Below are 18,559 nucleotides of genomic sequence, written 5' to 3'. Positions count from 1 at the left end.
TGTCTGTTCATGCTTCTGACTAGGAAACGGCGGAATTGCTTGAGATTACATGGTGGATCATCAAGATTGCCCAGTTTGAAACTGGCTAGCTCCAACTGGTGCTACTGTCGGCTATTGGCCCTGTGCATCGCTTTTCAAATAGATGGGGGATCTAGGCTTTTTCATGATCTCGGTTTTTTTCCCTCAAGAAGCAGAGAAATTTCTAGGCGGACATGGGGGTCGATCTGCTGATATCTTTTGGGCATGCTTCTAATTCTTTGCTTCAAATCGTGTCGTTCCTTGAAAGAAAAAGTCGTTCTTGTGCAAGGCGTTGTTTGAGACAGCCATCCATTCGTTCTTTTTGATTCCTGCGATTCCACTTTCCACTACGTCGACATTTGTACTCGAGACTCCTCACTGAGTGATTGCTTTCAGTCTAAGCTTGTGAGACCGGATCCTCAACATTCCAAATCCAGCCATCAGTCCCGCTGCGGTCGATGCCTACGAGAATGAGATTTCCGGCAAAGCTCCTCTTACTGAGCGCGTCTCTCGCTACCCATGTTCTTGCCCAGGCGAGAATCGCCTTTACTTCCGTCCCTGCCGTGGTAGTTGCTGGACAGTCCTACAAGTGCGTACATCACAGTTCCGCAAAGAGTCTGGGAAGAATAAACTGTGCTGAGAACTCGAACTGCTTAGTATTTCTTGGGCCGGCGGCGATGGTTCGCCTGTCACAATAACACTTCGAGAAGGGGACCCGGATGACCTCAAGACGATCGCGACTTTGGCAGATAGTGTGACGGAAAACTCCTTCGTGTGGAATGTCTCGCTGAGCTTGGTGACTGCTTCGTATGTGGCGTCCTCACCTCTTCACCCACATCGCACAAGGTCGAATTTCTGACAGGCGTCGATCACAGGGACTATGCCCTCCAGATTACGCAGGGACAGGACTCGATCAACTACAGCGGCTTGTTCTCGATCGCGGGTGGAAGTGGGACGTCGACAATCTCACTCTCTGGGTTGACCACACCCACGTCCTCCGGCAATGCTACTGCTAGCCTGATCAGCCCCACGAGCACTGGAATCGCTTCGTCGGGGAGAAGCACCATATTTGCAAGCAATATGACTTTCAGGTGAGTTTGCCATCCAACACGTGTCTTGTCGGTGTTCAGCGAAACTGAGGTATACCTCACAATTAGCTCCGCAACCCTGTCGTCCACCTCAAGTTCCAACTTGATTCCCGCTGTAACCGAACATATGACCTCCTCTTCCTCTTCCCTGTCCTCCAGCAGTACGAGCCAACCGAGCTCCACATCGGAGGCACCTACAGCTGCGGCTACGACAACGGTGCCAGATGCTGGGGCTGCTGGGCAGTTGGGTAGCTCGGCGGCACTGGTGCTGGGCGTCTTTGCTGCAGTCATGTTCTTGAGTTAATCAAAAAGGGACTCCGTGTAGGTTCTTGGGCTGAGGAAATCCTGGGAAGCCATTAATTAGAGCAAACCGTCTGGTTGGAAATACCATAATTTTGTCCCCATTTCCCGTTTCCCAGAATTATGGACAATGCGTCACTTTGGATTTTACCCCTGGCATTAGCGTCAACCTACCGAGCACCTTCCCCCCAAATAGGGGTTAGGGGAAGACACACGCCCCAAAGACGGTCGACTGAAGCCCTTCTCTCGTTAATTAGGCGCGGTGCCCGACGCGTGGGTGGACCGGGTTTGCCTGTTGACACGTCCCCCCCGGGCTGCTAGGCTGCTAGGCTGTTGGGCCGCTTGGCTGTCCGAACCTCCCGGGCGTTGCTGACCGGGCCATCTCCACTAACCCAAACGGCTGATCTCAAATAACAATAAATGCCATCATCACAAATCTGGGAAAGGAGTCTGTCTTTTCGGTCTGTACCTTTTCGCTGATATACAAGAGATCTTTCTTTTTTCTTTGGTGGTCGCGTGAATCAATCACGACTGCTACCTCCGATTGCTCCCTAAGCCAGAAAGCGCTCACCCCAGTCGCCGTTACCATCACACTTGCCTCGAATTTTCTACTCTTCCAGTTGTGAGATCGCAGTTGACCGTGTCATGAGGAGGAAGTCACGTCTTTCAAAAACTTCGGCAACTCCAGTAAACGCAGGGCAGGATATTTTTTTGGGTATGTACCCAACTACCTGCATCACGACTCTCGGCTGGGGGCCGGCTTTCAGCTGTGTCTACACATTCAACGATCCCCTGAACCACGCTGACTCAGTCTTTCCGTCAGGGCCGTCATCACTCACACTTTCTGATGTGAATACGATATCGACCATGCCCGAAGTGAATGGAGTCGTCAAGGAGCCGAGTCAACCAGACGGGGTCCGCCCTGCTCAGGGCCGAGTATCCAGCGCTTCCATGATGCGTTCAGGTACAGTTACGCATCTTGTATGTGTTGCTGCCCCATTAGCTTACCAAGGGATAGTTTTGTCCTCTTCCGAGTCCTCACCCTCGTCTGAGTCCGTACCTTGGTCCTCGGCGATCGGTCACGCCGGCACTGGGAAGTCAGGCAGAGTAATCGAGCGACTTCAAGGAGACATTGACCGCCTACGGCGCGAGAAACAACTGCTTAAGACGCGGCTCGAGGAAGCAGAGAAAGAGAATGAGACCTTGAAGACACGGAACCAATCACTGCAGGATCGGGCGAGCAACTACGAGCAGTCTCACGAAGCAAATCTTCGGCAACTGACACGCAGGGAGAGGCAAGTTGAAGAGCTCCGTGAGGAGCTGCGGAAGGAGAAATTGAAAACTACAGCTGCCGAAGCCCAAGCTGCTGCGGCAGCTTCAAATGAGGAGGTTTGGAGAGATCACGCCAGCCAGGCAAAGGCTCTTGCCGTTCAAAAAGAAGTAGAATACGAAACCGTGGTGGCATGTCGGAAGGTGGATTACGATCGACACCAAAGTGGGTTGAACAAGATCAGGTCCAGTTTTGATACTTTACTACGGAGACAGCAAGATGATCTGGACAAGCAACAGAAATTGGAAATCATCGCCGAGCAGCAACGGCAGACTATTGCCCAGCTCGAAGAGCTCACCAAGAGACTAACGACGAACTTCAAGGCCTACAGATATGAAGTCGACGCTGCCATCTCGGAACTCCGTCACGCCGCAATCAACAATGATCAAGCATTGACTCAGAAGCTGGATGAAATGACCGAAGTGACAGGAAGGATGCGATGGGTCATGAAAGTCGACGATATTGTCAATCATAACCATCCCGATCCGGTACAAGAACAACTTCAGCTTTCACGAAGAGATCGTGTCTCAAGACCGCCTTCTGCGCACGATGAATTTTCGAAGAGAAGCCGCAGCCCTACGAAGAATGTGCTCACCAAACATAGGCGGAAAGAGTCTGCGAAGGCTTCTAGATGAAGGGTTTTCTGAGATTAAAGTGTTGCACAGGATTTGACATGACTATACGAAGTGATGACTGCAACATACATAAAAACGGTTAATACAAAACCCCTATTCCTGCCACTCAGTGTTCAAGACTGAGCTGTCGACTCGGATTTGTCAAGAACGTGCCCTGAAATCTACCTATCATCGTAACCGTGAGATGTGCTTGAAGGACCCCCGCTGAACAACAAACCGCAGCCCTATTTGCCTTGCAAACAATCCTAACAACGGCGAGCAAGCAGGCTAGAAACGTGCATCGGAACAAAGGGAGGCTGCATGGACAAGATAACGATGGTAGTATACTAGCATGGGACGTTCGCTCTGGATTGAAAAAAAAGGGAACGCTTGTCCCATCAGTCATAAGCTTGTTACTCCCACGTCAGGTCAGATGCCATCTTCACCTCTTCCACCTGAATATCCAGTAACGACAAATATTCACTACCACGAGTGCTACTCGCTGCTTTACACACACTCACGAGGCTGAGATGCTCCTTCGCGAGAACATAACATCTCGGTGAAATATTTTTCCGCCACACAACCCTCATCTTCGTCCACTCACCACAAGCCACTACCCACGCGGCGGTGTCCCTGAAGAAGGTTGCTTTACCTCTTCCAGCATAACAGATCATTGTATCCAGTACCCCAACGGCAAATAATGGTCGATTCCTTTCTCCTGTTTTCCTCCTGAGGCACTCTTTCCTAGCCGCAAGGCTGAGGAAGCACCCTGTACTCGGTACAGGGATCTGCTAGTGGAAATGGCGACGAAGACGATCATGCTGGGGTCGCTCCACGAATTCAGCGAGCTGGCAGTGAGTTTAGGCTACCTTGAAATCAACCTTCGCACCCTGACTGACACTTTCCATCAAGTCAAAGGAGCTGATCCAAAATGACAAGTACGCCTTCCACGCCTGAATTTTGAATCCAGCTCAAAGTCAGCACAAACTAACAGATTGATGTAGAGATACTCGCCATGACGCCGAGGCTGCGGCATTCTTTTACTTTGATGCACCCAATCAGGTTTGTGTCGTGGGGGTTCCAGGAGGACTGGAATACAGCTAATAGCTGACCTTTCATAGGTATTCTGCGCAGAGATCAACAGCGAGGATCAAGGCACAATGCCACAATTTCTTAGCCGTATGGCTGGATACATCGAGTACCACCAATCTTTCCAGCCCGGCTTTGACGACGAACCTCGGATTCGTCCTGTGGAAGGCACGGTAATGACAGACATCATCCCAGAGGCATACGACGAAGAGGCCGCCGAGAAAAACATTTTGCTACAATATCAGTCCGATGAGGAATCCGACGACCAGGACGCACTGGACGGCCTGGTTCACCTGACCACCTATTGGCAGCCTGCGAAGGGGAACATCGGCATACTTCCACCCATGTACGCAAAAGACATCACCCGAGTGACAGGCTCATCGCTCTTTGCGGAAGAAGCAGAAAAGCGATATCGAATCTTCCAAGGAGACTTCAATTTGGCTCGTGAAAAGCTTTTGAGGCTTGAGCCATTACTTGTAAGACCTCTGAAACTCGTCTATGTTTATCGCTGATATTCTGTTCAGGAAATCTTCGAGAAACAGTCTGGCAATCAGTCTTTCCCAGCGGTCGGCAACCTCCTCGTTTGGCCGCCGAACCACCCAGATTCCAGGATAGAGTTTGTGGCCATGGACTTGGACCACCCTGGCTACCAACGTGTAGTCGTCAACAGAATGGAACACAACCTCTCGAGGAAAGTCATTGGGGAACTTCGTCTTTGGAACTCAAAGACGCAGGAATTCTATACACCTCGAAATCTCCAAAAAGAAGCCAAAAAGCCAACACCCACACTACAGGCCTCGAGGCTCTGGGATACAGAAGTCTATACAAGCTTTGGAGATCCGAGGAATATGGACCCGATCATCACCTCCAATCCGGACTCGGCAGACTCTGGTGACTCTGTTCCGCCTCAGGAACGCCCTGATCCTAGAATTGCCGCCTGGACGACCAATGTTGTGCAATCAGCGAACCCGGACATCGCCCCCGAGGCACCAATGGACTCTGTGGCGCCGACACGCCGTAGAGTCGCCATAGAGTCTGATAGCGAGGATGAAGGGCCGTCTATCCCTACGTCTAAACCTCTCCACTCTCCCACCAAAGAGGTCACAGACACCCGGTCCCATCTGCAGACAGAGAGTGAAGATCTGATGGACGACGAAAGTCAAGGTGCTCAAACTTCGGAATCTCTACTGCCGCCCCTGCTAGCTAGCAACGCAAACGAAAGCACTCTGATCGATGTATCGGAAGCGGTGAATACGGACCGCGCTGAACAAGGATCCCATGCACAAAACCGAACTCTAGATCTTCTTGACGCAGCATCTGAAGTCAATGTCATTGCAGCAACGGTTCAACTTGGACCTCTGCACCAAAAGAATCACGACGACCCAAATTTATCAGAAGGACTGGCATACAATCCGCCGTCTCAGTCCGATGCTGGTCTCTGTAGCGCAGCCACATCCTATCGTCAAGCAGAAGAGCCAATCGAGGCCGAAGAGATTTCATCCTCGGCTACAGATATTGCATCTCTCGTTCCAGAGGCCCCGAGTACGTCGCCACTTACAAGACCTCTCCATTCTGGTGAATACGGGCAGGGATTTCCAACACGGTCGTTCCGGGGCCAAAGAGGTCTTCATGGCTACCGAGGGCCGAGCAACACCCGCTATCGTGGAGACAGTCGTCGCGGGACGGGTCAAGCTCACGATTACAGTCAAAGTCAACGCGTGGCGAAGCCAGAGGGATTCCGATCTGGGGAACCTGCAGGCGAATTCGATCAGCGAGGATATGGAAGGCCACGTGCCAGATACTTGTTTGATAGAGCAACAAGAGGCCAAGGGCTTCGTGGGCCGCGAGCGCGAACTACTTACGGCACTCTTGTCGACCTGGGGCCTCCTGTAACCAGTGGAAGGACTTCTACTGCGCCACCAGGGTTGGATTGCAATGTCCCGCTTCTGCCTGCGCAAGCCACCAATACTAATTTCAACCAGGAAAACGGTCTCGGGGAGCCGGTTCCACCAAGAACTGCACCATCCGAGCTGCATGCTCGCTCCAGCGTGACATCTCGATCGTCGGCGTCGGGATTGTCTCGACTGAGATTCAGCGAAGCGGGATCCGATTACGTTACAAGATTCATTCCGACATTCGACCAATCTGCTGCGAGAGAAAGGAGCATACAGCAGGTGCAGGAGGCGATAGCAGCGATGAATAAGAAGGCGGAGGAAGAGTCGCCCAGATTCCATTCTACAATGCGACAGCAGGGCAAGAATCCTGGGAAGACGTCTAATAAGCAAGAAACAGAGGCACAGAAGAAGGCACGCATAGCCGCGGCATTGGCAGACGCATATCCAACCTCAAAAAATGTTCCACCAAGGTCACAGACAGCCTCTCCCAAGCCACACGAGATGAGCAAGTGGAAACGACAGCAACTCAAAAAGCAGTCAGCCATGTCTGGGGCATATCCAGGGACTGTCGCAAATGACCTTCGAGCGGTACAGACGACCAAGCTCATCTCTCTTTTGGAGCCAGCATTTGAGATTGGCAGAGCTTTTAGCGGTAAATTGACGTTTGAGCTACAATTTGGCCAAGTTCTTATCACACCGGGGCAGCAGTTGCGCGACCGAATCCAGCATACTGTTGACGACTGGAGCTCATACTTTGACTGTCGTCCCGGATCAGCTCATACCTCTTCCAGTTTCACCAAGATCCTGACATCCAACGGTGCTGACATTGACCGAGTTTTTGAGTTGAAGGGTAGCATTGGGAATGGCACTGGCAAGCTTTGGAACCCTAACCCTGGTCCGCAGTCGGTCAGCTACGAGTTCCATTGCCAAAGTCGTTTCAACGAAGATTTCCAGATCGTCATAAACCAATCTGGAAAGTACGAGTTGCGAAAAGGTCTAGTCACGGTCGGCGATGTCAACATACATGTCCCAGCTCAGGTATGGGATCTCTCTGCCACACTGACAGGTCCTTTGAACTGGCTGGATCCTTCGGAGACTGTCGCTCAGAGTATCAGTGCCTTTGTCGAATCTCTCCACGTCTTGCCCGGGCGCAATAAACTGCTCCTGGTATTTCGACAGCCCAACGACCATGAAATCCAGGTTCGCAACCTCATTGTAAGGCGGGAGAGTTACCACAGCACCAATCGTCCGGATGGACGGGATATCCTGCTCAAGGTGACAGAGGCAAAGAATCTTCAATTTCGAGTGCACCCAGAGGATAAGAGACTCTGGCAAGGCTACGAAGGCTTCGACACCGCTTACAAAGACTTTGCAGACGGCGGTCACATCCACTATGAAATGTCTCTTGTTCATACTGGAATCAATGACGCGCTCGAGCAGAATGAGGCCCTAGAGATTGGGGAGCTTACTGACGCGAAGACCACCGGAAAATCGCTCCTTGACCACTCTGTCATGCGTTCCATGCTCGACATTGGCGTTCAGACGGTCTCCAAGATGGATTTCGTCGGGATGCGAAATTATGGCACACAACAACGCCTGGCAGACAAAGCCCAGAAAGATTTTGAGCAGCTTGAAGCAGTCCTCGGCCCTAAAGCACAGACCATACTGAAGCTTCCCACCGTGGCTCGAGATTCTTCTCAGGCCCTCAGTCGACCTTCGTTGCTTAAGAACAACAGCGGCACTGGCGGTGGAGGATCGGTTGTGCCACAATACGTCCCCGGCGTCCGCATGAACACCGAGGCCCAGGTTATGATCGATGAGACGGGCCGGCGCTACCGGCTGGGTCTGGGTGGTGCGAAGATCCCTCTCGTTGACGACGAAAAACTCTCTGGCTCTGGCGAGTCGGTCATACCCGATGATAGCGCAAGTCAAGCCGGTGCACCGAGAGCACGACAGTCCACGCCAATAGGATATAAATCAACGGAGCGACAGGCGGGCTTTTGGTGAAGGAGACGAAAAGGGGAAGACTACTCTCGGCGCAGGACTATTAGAGAGACTCCAAGAGACAACCCTCACATGGTGATCGACGTGCTTTGTGTACTGGGATGGATTTGTATGACAGCTCTTCCCCATTCTTTCTTGTTTGCTTGTTTTTTGTACGACTACGACTGAATGGGAAGGGAGGGACACTAAGCATATTCGCTTCTGGGATGCTCTCTCTCTTTCTCACCCTCCCCGTCGGTTTTATTAGCTTCTCGCCTTCGGTGAGAAGGAATATCTTGTTTGTTTGGTTCGACCTCGAAGAATGGCAGGACGAGCACAGGCATACGCTATGCAATTGATCGGTCGATACCGCGGGAAACAATTCACTTTTTGTGTTACTCACGACTGTTCATGATCCATGTACAACAAAGAAACACAGAGACAGACAGACAGACAGACAGACAGACAGACAGACAAGTGATAGGTAGATACAAGAGGGCCAGCCAGACAGATTCAGATGCAGGTCTGGGAGCTCCAGCCTGGATTCGGGAATAAATCTGTACCGTTAGCTGGTCCATTTCTCTGACCAAGCCGGAAAAAAAAAACAGAGACTCATCGTCCTTGTCCCACTTGTTTCACGTCATTATTAGTCCCCTTACGCTCCCTTCTGGCTGGTTTGTGTTGCTGTTGTTGTCTTCGATAGCACCCTCTAAAGCGTCCCGGACCTCTCCGAGAGCGAGCGCATCGGCGTTGTCCCTGGTTTGCGTGTCGCCGGTGCCCGCAATGTGCTCGCCCGCGCTGCTTCGTTTCTTTTGTTTGGCCTTCCGCGCTTCGGCCGCCAGGAACGCGCACACCTCGAGGTGCGCCGATCTCTCGGCCCACATGCCGGCCGTCATGCCCTGGCGGTCCCTGGCTAGGACGTCGACGCCATGCTCCAGGACGAGCATGCGCACAATGGCAATGTCGTTCTGGTGCGCGGCGATGTGCAGGGCCGTCATGCCGCGCTCGTTCATGGCCGCAGGGTCCGCGCCGGCAGATAGCAAGCGGCGGACCACGGCCACAGAGTGGGACGATGCGGCCTTGTGCAAGGCCGTTTGTTTTGTATTCGTCAACGTATCGACGCGTGCCCCATGAGACAAACACAGCTCTACCAGCTCCAAGTTCCCCGTCGAGGCGGCGATGTGCAGAGCACGCCATCCGTGGTAGCCCACCGATTCGACGGATGCGCCTCGCTGGAGGAGGAATTCCACAATACGTGTCTGATTTTCTTGTATTGCGACGTGGAGGGGTGGTTGGCCGTCTTCGTCAAGCGAGGTGAGCGACTGCGGATTATTGTCCAAAAGGACACGCACTGAAGGCAGATCGCCTTTTTCAATAGCTGTGGTGAGCCGGTTTGCACTGCTAGGTGTAGTAATACCTTGAGCTTGCCACTCTGCAGCCCGGAGATACTTGTGAATGTCGTAGTGGGCGGTAAAGAAAGCGACGACTCGCGGAGTAGAACCCTTTCGATCTTGGACGAAGAGTTGTGCGCGTTGGTGGTCCGGATCGGTGTTTTGCTCGAGAAGTGTCCTTACGGCTTCAATTTGACCTGACCGCACTGCGAGATGTAATGGGATGTTGCCTTTGTAATCGGTCGCCAGCACGTTGGCGCCTCGCTTCAGGAAGAAAGCAACTGTCTCTGTATGCCCGCCTCGAGCTGCACGATGCAAAGGAGTCCATCGTTCTCTACCTTTATGAAACATACTTCCCCCATTCTCCAGGAGGAAAGCCACCACATCAGTAAAACCACTTGTTGCGGCATAATCGAGAGGACAGAGGCCCTCCTTGTCCCTGACGTGGACGACGGCGCCGGAAGCAACTAGCAACTTGACAATGGAGAGATAGCCACGAAAAGCCGCAAGGTGTAGAGCAGTTGTTCCCTGGTTATCGATGGCGCCAACCAAAGCTCCTGCCTGGAGAAGTGTGCTGACCATTTCTTCGTCTCCTTGCTCAACAGCCTTGTGCAAGGCTGTAAAGCCTCTTGGGCCGGGTTGATCCAGCTGATCACGTCCGTATTTGAGAAGTAGCTTCACAATCTCAAGCTGACCGTATGACACTGCGAGATATAACGGAGTACTCTGACCGTAATTCGTGTCCAGCAAGTTAGCACCGTTTGCAACCAGAATTTCCGCAACCTCCGTGTGGCCGAAAAAAGCTGCTTCGTGCAGAGCTGTGTTTCCGTACACGTTGCGCACGCCCAAGCGTAGATTATGTCGATTTTCCGCAATCAGGATCTTCAGAAGCTCGCTAAGTCCAAATCCTGCTGCCAACGAGATCCCGGCACCACCAGAATAAGCCCACGCCCAGGCTTTGTTTGTCCAGTCCCGGAGGTCTGGAGATCGAAAATCCCGGACTCTGGCGATGGTGTTCAAGCAGGTACTGTTAGAAAGAAGTGCAAGGGCCAAGTCCTTGATCTCCTCGGCGGGAACACTGTAAGCATGGTGGCCCCATTCGAGCGCTGCATACTGCAGGAATGGAACATCCTCCAGTGCGTTCGCGAAATCTTTACGGTTCTTATATGGTAGATCTCTTGTTGAATCCAGCATCATGTACTGGAGACAGATCTTGGTAATGACGAGGTTGGCATCGGTGAAGAGACCGTGGTCGTGCTCACGAAGATATTCCTCAAGTGAGTGATGCACCAATCGTATAATTGAACTCTCATAGTCCACCTCGACTAGCCCGCAACAGCAGTCGATAAGCATCTTCACAGAGGGGAGATTGTCCCTGTCGAGATCATGGTCCTCGGGCCGTAATGCCATGGCATGCTGCAGCTCCCGCACAGTCATCGGTCTCCTGGCGTGGGACACCCACATCAATGTTCTAAACGCAAGGTCGCGTCTTGCCTTGGGCAGGGTAAAAATTCTCTGCATGGTTGATTGGAAGGCATGAGTCAAATCAGTTGAGAGATGAAGTAGTGCTCGCCTGACATCTGCCTTCGTAATCTGGTCTAGAATAGTCTTTATCTGCAGAGCCGGGAGTAGAAACATGCCATTGGCATTGGTGCATAAGGTATTGAGCACATGTTCCTTGAGCTTGTCATCCATCAAATACTCGGACTCTGGCTGCTCCATTATCGTTTGGGCGAGAAACTGCCGGATATCTCCAGGGTTCGCCAGGATATCAATTGTCGAAGGTTCATGAAACCTGGTCATGAGATCGAGGACATGCGGTCTTAGAGTGGCTAGCACCTTCACTGTGCTTCCAGGAGAATTTCTAATGGCATCGATAACCTCGAAAAAGCCTGAACGCTGGGTCTGAACATCGGCTTCGTCGAGAGCATCGACTATGATAAAACAACGGCTGAACGTTGCCACCACGCGGCGGATGATATTCAGCAAGTCATGATACCAAGTTTGATCTTTGACAGCATTCCGAGTGCGTCGATAGAACTCGGAAACAGCGGAAGGGACCACTTCGCCGCGGGAACTGAGTTGGCGTAGGAGCGATCTTGCAAAACTCGACGGATTCTGCGACTGCTGGTCGGAGTAGTCGTAGTAGTAGAAGGCTATGGCGACATCATGGTCTTGAAATTTGCCGCGCAGGTAGTCAACAACATGAGAGCATAGGACAGACTTGCCAGCGCCAGGACCTCCAACACCGAGGAGATCGTGTTTGGAATCGTCGTCAACCCACCGAGAAAACTCGGGATGTTCAAGAAACCATCGACCCGTGCCTTCAGCTCTTCGCACTTGCAAATCCCGGTGCTTGTGTAGGGACGAGAGGGGAGCCAGCCAGTCCAAGATTTCGGTAGTGCGCCTCTCCTGCTCTCTCAGTTCGGCCAGTCGTGTAGCCTGAGATATCTCGTTGACATCCGCAACTGTTCTTGCAAGGAGGGGAACAAGGTCGATGATTGCCTCGAGTTGCAGAGCGAGTTTAGAGGACTCATCAGCAGACCGGCCCATCTGAGCCGACAGTTCGCTCATCTTCTTGGAAATCAGTAGCATTTCTTGCAGGCCTTTCGTGGCATCTTCGGAGGTCTTGGACAACAAGTTGAATCCTTCGATTGTGAAAGCGAACTGAAACGTTTGGGTATAACGTCGTAGATTCTCTACCATCTGCATGACTTCCCTCTGCTCGAAAGGCCACCTCAAGTGGTCAATAGCACGGGCAACCTTTCCACCCTCCGAGGGCTTCAATCTGTCGCCAATGCGCTCCATCCGTTGACGGCAGTCTCTGATGGCCTTGGAGAGGACTGATTGGGTATCGAGAACCCGACCCTTGACTTTTTCGCTCTCCAGAAAATCTCGCAGTCCACTGAGGACTTCACCCAATAGAAGAAGTTCGTCATGCAACTCCCTGACCGTGTTGGCGCGTTCCTTGATGGAGTTGACGTAGATTGCTATTGTAGCGCTGACCTGCAAGGCCAGGGTGACGAGACCAGCAATGCTGCTGGCGACGGAGACGCCGTCCATGAGGAGATGAAGGCGGGTTGGTTGTGGACGAGGACATGGCTCGAGCCACAAGGGTTGCTTGCGATATAGAGGCTTTAGCAGGCGATCTATCAGTTGAGCATGATGGCGATGGTGATGGCGAGATCAGTAATTGAGTCAGGTCGAAGAGGGCCATAATTCGAGGACGTCGAGTACCCAGTTATACCTGAGCGAGATGCCCTGAATAGGTAGCATCTGTAGGACCCAGTCAGTGCCCACAAGGGAAGCTTTCACGATGCTATTAGTCAACATGCTTACCGGTGCCCCAATGGGCACCACCAGTCACTGGATGAGTTGTGCGTGGCCTTAGGTAGATACCTGGTGTCGCTTGGGGATCATTCTGACACGCTGGTGGCGCAGGGTCAAAGGGTCAATGCCGGTCATTGTCGGTTTCACCATCCCCGGAACCCCCTGATTTGCGGCTCACGCCTTACCTGCCTTAAGTAGTTTCCCAGCTCCAAAGAGGGACGTTGGTGACAACGACCGCCAACGTTCCACCTTGTATCCAAGAGAAATGAAAGCCAATGCCTTGCTCAGGATAAGACGTCGCCTTCTCAGCCTTCCGTCGGCCTTGGTGCTACTCTGGATATGTGTTCTCTTCTGGGGTGAACGCTACACCTTCCAACAGAGTGTCGCTCGGTGTGTATGGCGACAGTGGGAATCATGGGTAACCAAGCACATTAAACGCCTATCAACAAAGAGACACTTCGCTGACCCTATCCTAGCCTGGCCATGCTCGACCTCATCATGTCCTCCTTGTCGCCGATCCCCAGCTCGTGGATCCTCACACCTACCCTGACAGACCATGGCCTTTATCCAGTTTAACCGTCATCTACACCGATCGCTACCTCCGCCGCTCTTATCGATATCTGCAAGAGTATCTCCTGCCTGACGCGACCCTATTCCTCGGTGACTTGTTCGATGGCGGCCGGGAATGGGGCACTACAGACTCGACGTCTCCCGAGGAGCGGTACAAGAGGTTTGGATCGCAATTCTGGCTGAAAGAATACATTCGCTTCTCCAACCTCTTCTTGAGGTCGTGGACGAAAGGCCCTTCTGCGAGCGCAGCTGAACCGACAGGTCGTCGTCTTCTGGCCTCTCTCCCGGGTAACCATGATTTGGGGTTTGCGGCAGGCATACAATTGCCTGTGAAGGAGAGGTTCGATGTCTACTTTGGGCCCCTCAATCGAATCGACATCATCGGTAATCACTCATTTGTTCATTTGGACACAGTGTCTTTGAGTGCCATGGATCAGGTCGATCCAGTAACAGGGAGTTCGGGAGCAGGGGATGGGAGTGCCGCTGCGACTTCCTCTAGCAGGATATGGAAACCTGTTGAGGACTTCCTCGTGGCAGCCAAATCCATTAGGGCCAAGGCCGTGCAACATACATGCGAGACCAGACTCGACTGGAAACGTCCACTGCCGCAATTGCAGTCCCCGTCGATACAAAACGCTGCTGACGTCGAACAATCGGACGCAACACAGAGAATTCACTACCCAGTCAGCTCGTCTCAGTTCCCAACAATTGTACTCTCGCACGTCCCCCTTTACCGATCCAGTGAGACCAATTGTGGACCGATGCGAGAACGAGGCAATGTGATACCTCTGCAAGCAGGCTACCAGTATCAAAATGTCCTTACCCCACTCATCTCACAAGATATAGTCAAGCATTTGACTGCAGAGGAGATCACGATGATCTACTCCGGCGATGATCATGACTATTGCGAAATCGAGCACAACGAGTTCACTGGCCGCATCAGAGAAATCACTGTCAAAAGTATGAGTTGGGCTATGGGCATCCGCAAACCAGGGGTTCAGCTCGTCAGTCTCTGGAATCCGGTCGATGTGACCAAGGCGATGTCTAGCGATTCATCGCTGTCCACGCCGCGAGATACGGTACAAAATCATCTGTGTCTGCTCCCAGACCAATTGAACATCTTCATCCGCTACGGCCAGGTACTTGGCTTGACCCTTTGCATCCTCCTCCTATGTACTCTCCGGTACAATCCTTCGACAGCGACTGAAGAAGCATATCGCGACAAATCCGAACCATTACTACCCACCAGTGAAAGCCACAGTCATCACATTCACACCCTTGACACATCAAAAAGTTCTTGCGTCCAGAACGGCCCAGCAGGACAACGACTATCCACGCGTAAAATGGGCGGGTACGGACACCTCCCTGCTTCATCGCGGACCTCCTCGCCGTCTAAGCCACCCTACATCGACTACGCTCCAAACAGTTCTCCTAGCCCAGGCGAACTAGACAGTGACGACTGGGGGATGCCGAAATCGACCAAAGCACATCAGTGGGAAAGGAACCGACCGCCGCGATCTCGACTCGCATTCTTTGGTCAGTCGTTATGGCGAACGGCATGGCCAGTTGTGCTGATTTATGGGTGGCTTATCTGGAACGGCTAACGAGTCCACCAAGCCCCCGTAGCCGTCACGATTCGCATCAAACAGTGGTCGTAAGAGTATGTGTCAACGACCCCTTTGGCAGCTAAAATGATTTAATTGGATTCTCTGGCCCAGTGTCGGGGGGACGACAAAGACCACTGGGTCTGATTTGGCCCTCCGCCGAACAGACACAACATGTATGTATCATAAAAGGGCAGTCGTGCCTTGATGTAATGTCACAAAAGTAAGCGGTGAGACCACCTCGCAACGCTTTTAGTCTCTCAAGTCTTTCCACGTCCTCGACTTGCAATGAAAATCAAACTGGTTCTTCGTCTCCATTACGGCAGACTGAGACCGGCGGTCTGCGCAAGCCCCCCATTCGCTCCCTTGGTGGAAGATTCAAACAGACATTATGATAAAGGAAATCAATGCTTTACTTCTTTCCATGCTTGCCATCATGCGGACAGCACATCTTGCTCCCAGCACACATATCACCGCAATCGAGCAAACATGCTGGTTGACCCTCACTCCTCAGACTTGCAGTCTTACTTGCGTTGGTATTGTGCTTTGGAGTCAGTTGCCCACTACCAGCACCCTCGTCAGAATCAGCTCCTGGTTCAGCAGCATGCGGATCATCCTCATTCACGAATTCGGGTTGAATGGTCGAGCTGTGAATGCCGTAGCCGTGTAGACAGCCTCGAATCTCTCTCGCTAGATGCATGTAGCTGGAGGACCCAGTACCGTCAATCTCGCAGTCAACTTTTACATGCAAGCTCGCCACGAGCTTGGTATCACTGAGCTGCCAAACATGGAGATGGTGGGCCTCAATAACTCGTGGAAGTGATTCGATGTCTGCTGTGATCTCGTCGATCGACATGCCCACAGGAACTGCCTGTAAGAGAATGCGCCCGGCGGCTCTGCAGAGGGGAATGGCACTACCCAAGATAATGAGGGTAATGACAAGGGATATCGCAGGGTCAAAATAGAAGCGTTCCGGGAACGTAGTCAGCCAGATGATCAGTGCAGTCGCTATTACACCGATGTTACCAAGAGCATCGCCCATGACGTGCAGGAAAACCCCACGCATATTCAGATCTCCATGCGAATGGCCGTGCCCACCATGTCCATGGCCCGATTTGGAGCCGTCGGCTGGGGAATTATGGTGGTGCTCCGTGTGACTGTAGTCAACGCTCTTTCGTTTGCTGATGCTGCCATAACCGGGGAATCGCTTGTCATTCGGGGACGATTGTAAACCATTGGCTGACCTTTCATGGCGCTGGTCTGGTGAATCGGGTTCAATTAACAAGGCGTTTTCTTCTGAGGTTTCCGATTCGGAGTGCTCTTCCAACCGCGCCGCGTGGATAATATCCTGGCGGAATGAGGCTGGATGAATGTGGATATTATCGACTGAGCCAAACCCCCGACCAAAGGAACCTGAGGTGCGACGGCGGCTCCGGGGATGGATTTCGCCGTTAGCGATCGATTTACGAGTAGGGGTGTTCGAAGATCTTGCTGAGATGGTTGTGTTCTCTTCATCAGACTTTGTGAAAGCTCGACGATCAGGGGATCTGAAACTGCCCACTCGAAATTGTGGGAGGATGTCTTCGATATTTCCATGTTCGTCCACGACCCTTTGTGTCTCCCCGTTGTCGTCGTAGATGTGTCCATGGCCTTCTTCGGCAGATCTCACGGGATCCTCGTGCGTCTGCTCCTTCTCGCCGTGGCTATGACCGTGCTCGTGGAAAAGAAAAAGCCCAAGAATATTGGAGGCAAGACCGAGACAGCCGACAATGAGGACGAGCTTGGGGTTTGAGACAGGCTGTGGTTCGACAAATCGCTGGATTGCTTCCAGAAAGATGGACAAGCAAAGGGCAACTAGAAAGACTCCATTGACCAATGCCCCCAATGTTTCGGCTCGCTGCCAGCCATAGGTGTACATTTTCGAACTTCCGGTATTGGCGACACGGACCGCCCATAGTCCAACGCAAAGGGAGATGACATCGTTTAACATATGAAACGAATCAGCCACAAGGGCCAAAGAATGCACTGCATAGCCTGGAGAATCGGTCAGTCATCGAACTCGGCACAAAGTAGATGGAGGACCACACTAACCGGCGACCAGTTCAATCACAAAAAAGGTAGAGTCTATGCCCAGAAGAATACAAATCCTCTGTGTCTTGGTGAAACCCATTTTTCTTTTTGTGCGGGGTGGCTGCGAAGCGCTTTGCGCGCAGCACTCGTTGACGGACTCAGTGGAAGCGGTAGCAGGAGAGAATGGGGTGAAAGCCGGGGAACAATGCGAGGAAGGGACTCGATGCGGGCTAAAGTATGCCTTTTGAGGCTTCTGGACGGGGTCGGCCGGATGTTTGGGATAGTAATGGAGGGCGGATGCTGGAAGTGAGGAGGGAGGAGGGGATGAGATGATATGAGGACCGGTTGACGGCAAGGAGAAAGCCGATGGCGATGGCGATGGCGCAGGGGCAGACGCGGTTTTCTCTTCGTGGCAAGCAGATGCGTGCGAGTAAGAATAGCAGGGATCGCAGTTGCAACAATGGCGTAATGATCCAAGTTGCCCCAACTGTGACTCTGAGCGGAATTCCTGCGGCTGCGGCTGCGGCGGCTGTGGGTGGCTAGTGGGTGGCTGGAGTTGGACTCGTAGCTGACTAAGTGGAATATCAGGTGACTGATCGTCCCCTCCGCAGTCCATATTCGCGCTATTGTTGCGAATGATGGTCATCTCTTCCTTGTCTTCTGCCATCTCGAACTAATGTGTCTCTTAAAGTCAGAGAACTGTGCTTGACGCATTCTTCTTATCGTTTTCCACTGCACACTGACCCTGTACCCATCCTACCAAGGTCACACATGATCAATGGCCAGACCTCCCAAGTCCTGCCCATTCCCGACCGCGAAGGCTCGTCGCATCAAAGGATGTTGCGTCAAAACCAGAGCAAACTTCGACGTGTCCTTGCACAGAACACTGGGTAGCAAGATACGACGCTCAGGTCACCTCTGCTCGGCACCATTTGTCACCCGAGTTGTATGCAAGGAAAGTAGAACTTAGTGGAGCGGTGGACAGGGCCCAAGAGGAAATGGATAAGTTTACTCCTCTGTTATACCTAAGCTATGTCAACGAGATTGTGGCGATGGCTTTGCATCCATCCACCCTGAGCCCATGAGTATGAGCTTCATTTCGATGAATTGGTGGCCTTGAGTGTTCAAAGCTGTTGCATTTGTCACAGATTTGTGCCACCAAATTTCCCCAACCAGGCTGCTCGATCTTTTGTAAATACTCGTCAGGACATTGACTGCCCAGGATCCCAGGATCTCTTGAAGCATCCAAGCTTTCCAGCAGGTCTATCCCTCTTTAT

General features: G+C 52.3%; 6 protein-coding genes across 6 annotated transcripts; 4 read left to right on the top strand and 2 right to left on the bottom strand.

The window, feature by feature from the left end:
- Positions 1-488: 488 nt before the first annotated feature.
- Positions 489-1,410, top strand: Z517_02785 (uncharacterized protein; the record flags this gene model as incomplete). The annotated part of the gene is made up of 4 exons (XM_013431894.1): positions 489-607; positions 676-825; positions 894-1,109; positions 1,176-1,410. The coding sequence occupies 4 exons, from the start codon at positions 489-491 to the stop codon at positions 1,408-1,410; spliced, it is 720 nt and encodes a 239-aa protein (XP_013287348.1).
- An 863-nt stretch (positions 1,411-2,273) lies between these two features.
- On the top strand, positions 2,274-3,371 carry Z517_02784 (uncharacterized protein; the record flags this gene model as incomplete). Its single annotated transcript, XM_013431893.1, has 2 exons — positions 2,274-2,370; positions 2,425-3,371. 2 exons carry the CDS (start codon positions 2,274-2,276, stop codon positions 3,369-3,371), a joined length of 1,044 nt encoding a protein of 347 aa, XP_013287347.1.
- A 779-nt stretch (positions 3,372-4,150) lies between these two features.
- On the top strand, positions 4,151-8,341 carry Z517_02783 (uncharacterized protein; the record flags this gene model as incomplete). Its single annotated transcript, XM_013431892.1, has 5 exons — positions 4,151-4,204; positions 4,263-4,288; positions 4,355-4,412; positions 4,472-4,915; positions 4,964-8,341. The coding sequence occupies 5 exons, from the start codon at positions 4,151-4,153 to the stop codon at positions 8,339-8,341; spliced, it is 3,960 nt and encodes a 1,319-aa protein (XP_013287346.1).
- Positions 8,342-8,952: 611 nt separating this feature from the next.
- On the bottom strand, positions 8,953-12,771 carry Z517_02782 (uncharacterized protein; the record flags this gene model as incomplete). Its single annotated transcript, XM_013431891.1, has 1 exon — positions 8,953-12,771. One exon carries the CDS (start codon positions 12,769-12,771, stop codon positions 8,953-8,955), a length of 3,819 nt encoding a protein of 1,272 aa, XP_013287345.1.
- A 532-nt stretch (positions 12,772-13,303) lies between these two features.
- Positions 13,304-15,212, top strand: Z517_02781 (uncharacterized protein; the record flags this gene model as incomplete). The annotated part of the gene is made up of 2 exons (XM_013431890.1): positions 13,304-13,456; positions 13,515-15,212. The coding sequence occupies 2 exons, from the start codon at positions 13,304-13,306 to the stop codon at positions 15,210-15,212; spliced, it is 1,851 nt and encodes a 616-aa protein (XP_013287344.1).
- Positions 15,213-15,624: 412 nt separating this feature from the next.
- Z517_02780 (uncharacterized protein) lies at positions 15,625-17,382 on the bottom strand (the record flags this gene model as incomplete). The annotated part of the gene is made up of 2 exons (XM_013431889.1): positions 15,625-17,246; positions 17,304-17,382. The coding sequence occupies 2 exons, from the start codon at positions 17,380-17,382 to the stop codon at positions 15,625-15,627; spliced, it is 1,701 nt and encodes a 566-aa protein (XP_013287343.1).
- Positions 17,383-18,559: the final 1,177 nt, after the last annotated feature.

Source organism: Fonsecaea pedrosoi, assembly GCF_000835455.1.
Source record: "Fonsecaea pedrosoi CBS 271.37 unplaced genomic scaffold supercont1.2, whole genome shotgun sequence".
In the NCBI taxonomy this organism is placed as follows: domain Eukaryota; kingdom Fungi; phylum Ascomycota; class Eurotiomycetes; order Chaetothyriales; family Herpotrichiellaceae; genus Fonsecaea; species Fonsecaea pedrosoi.
The sequence above is the reverse complement of the archived record's forward strand: the minus strand, read 5'-3'. Positions and strand labels throughout refer to the sequence as shown.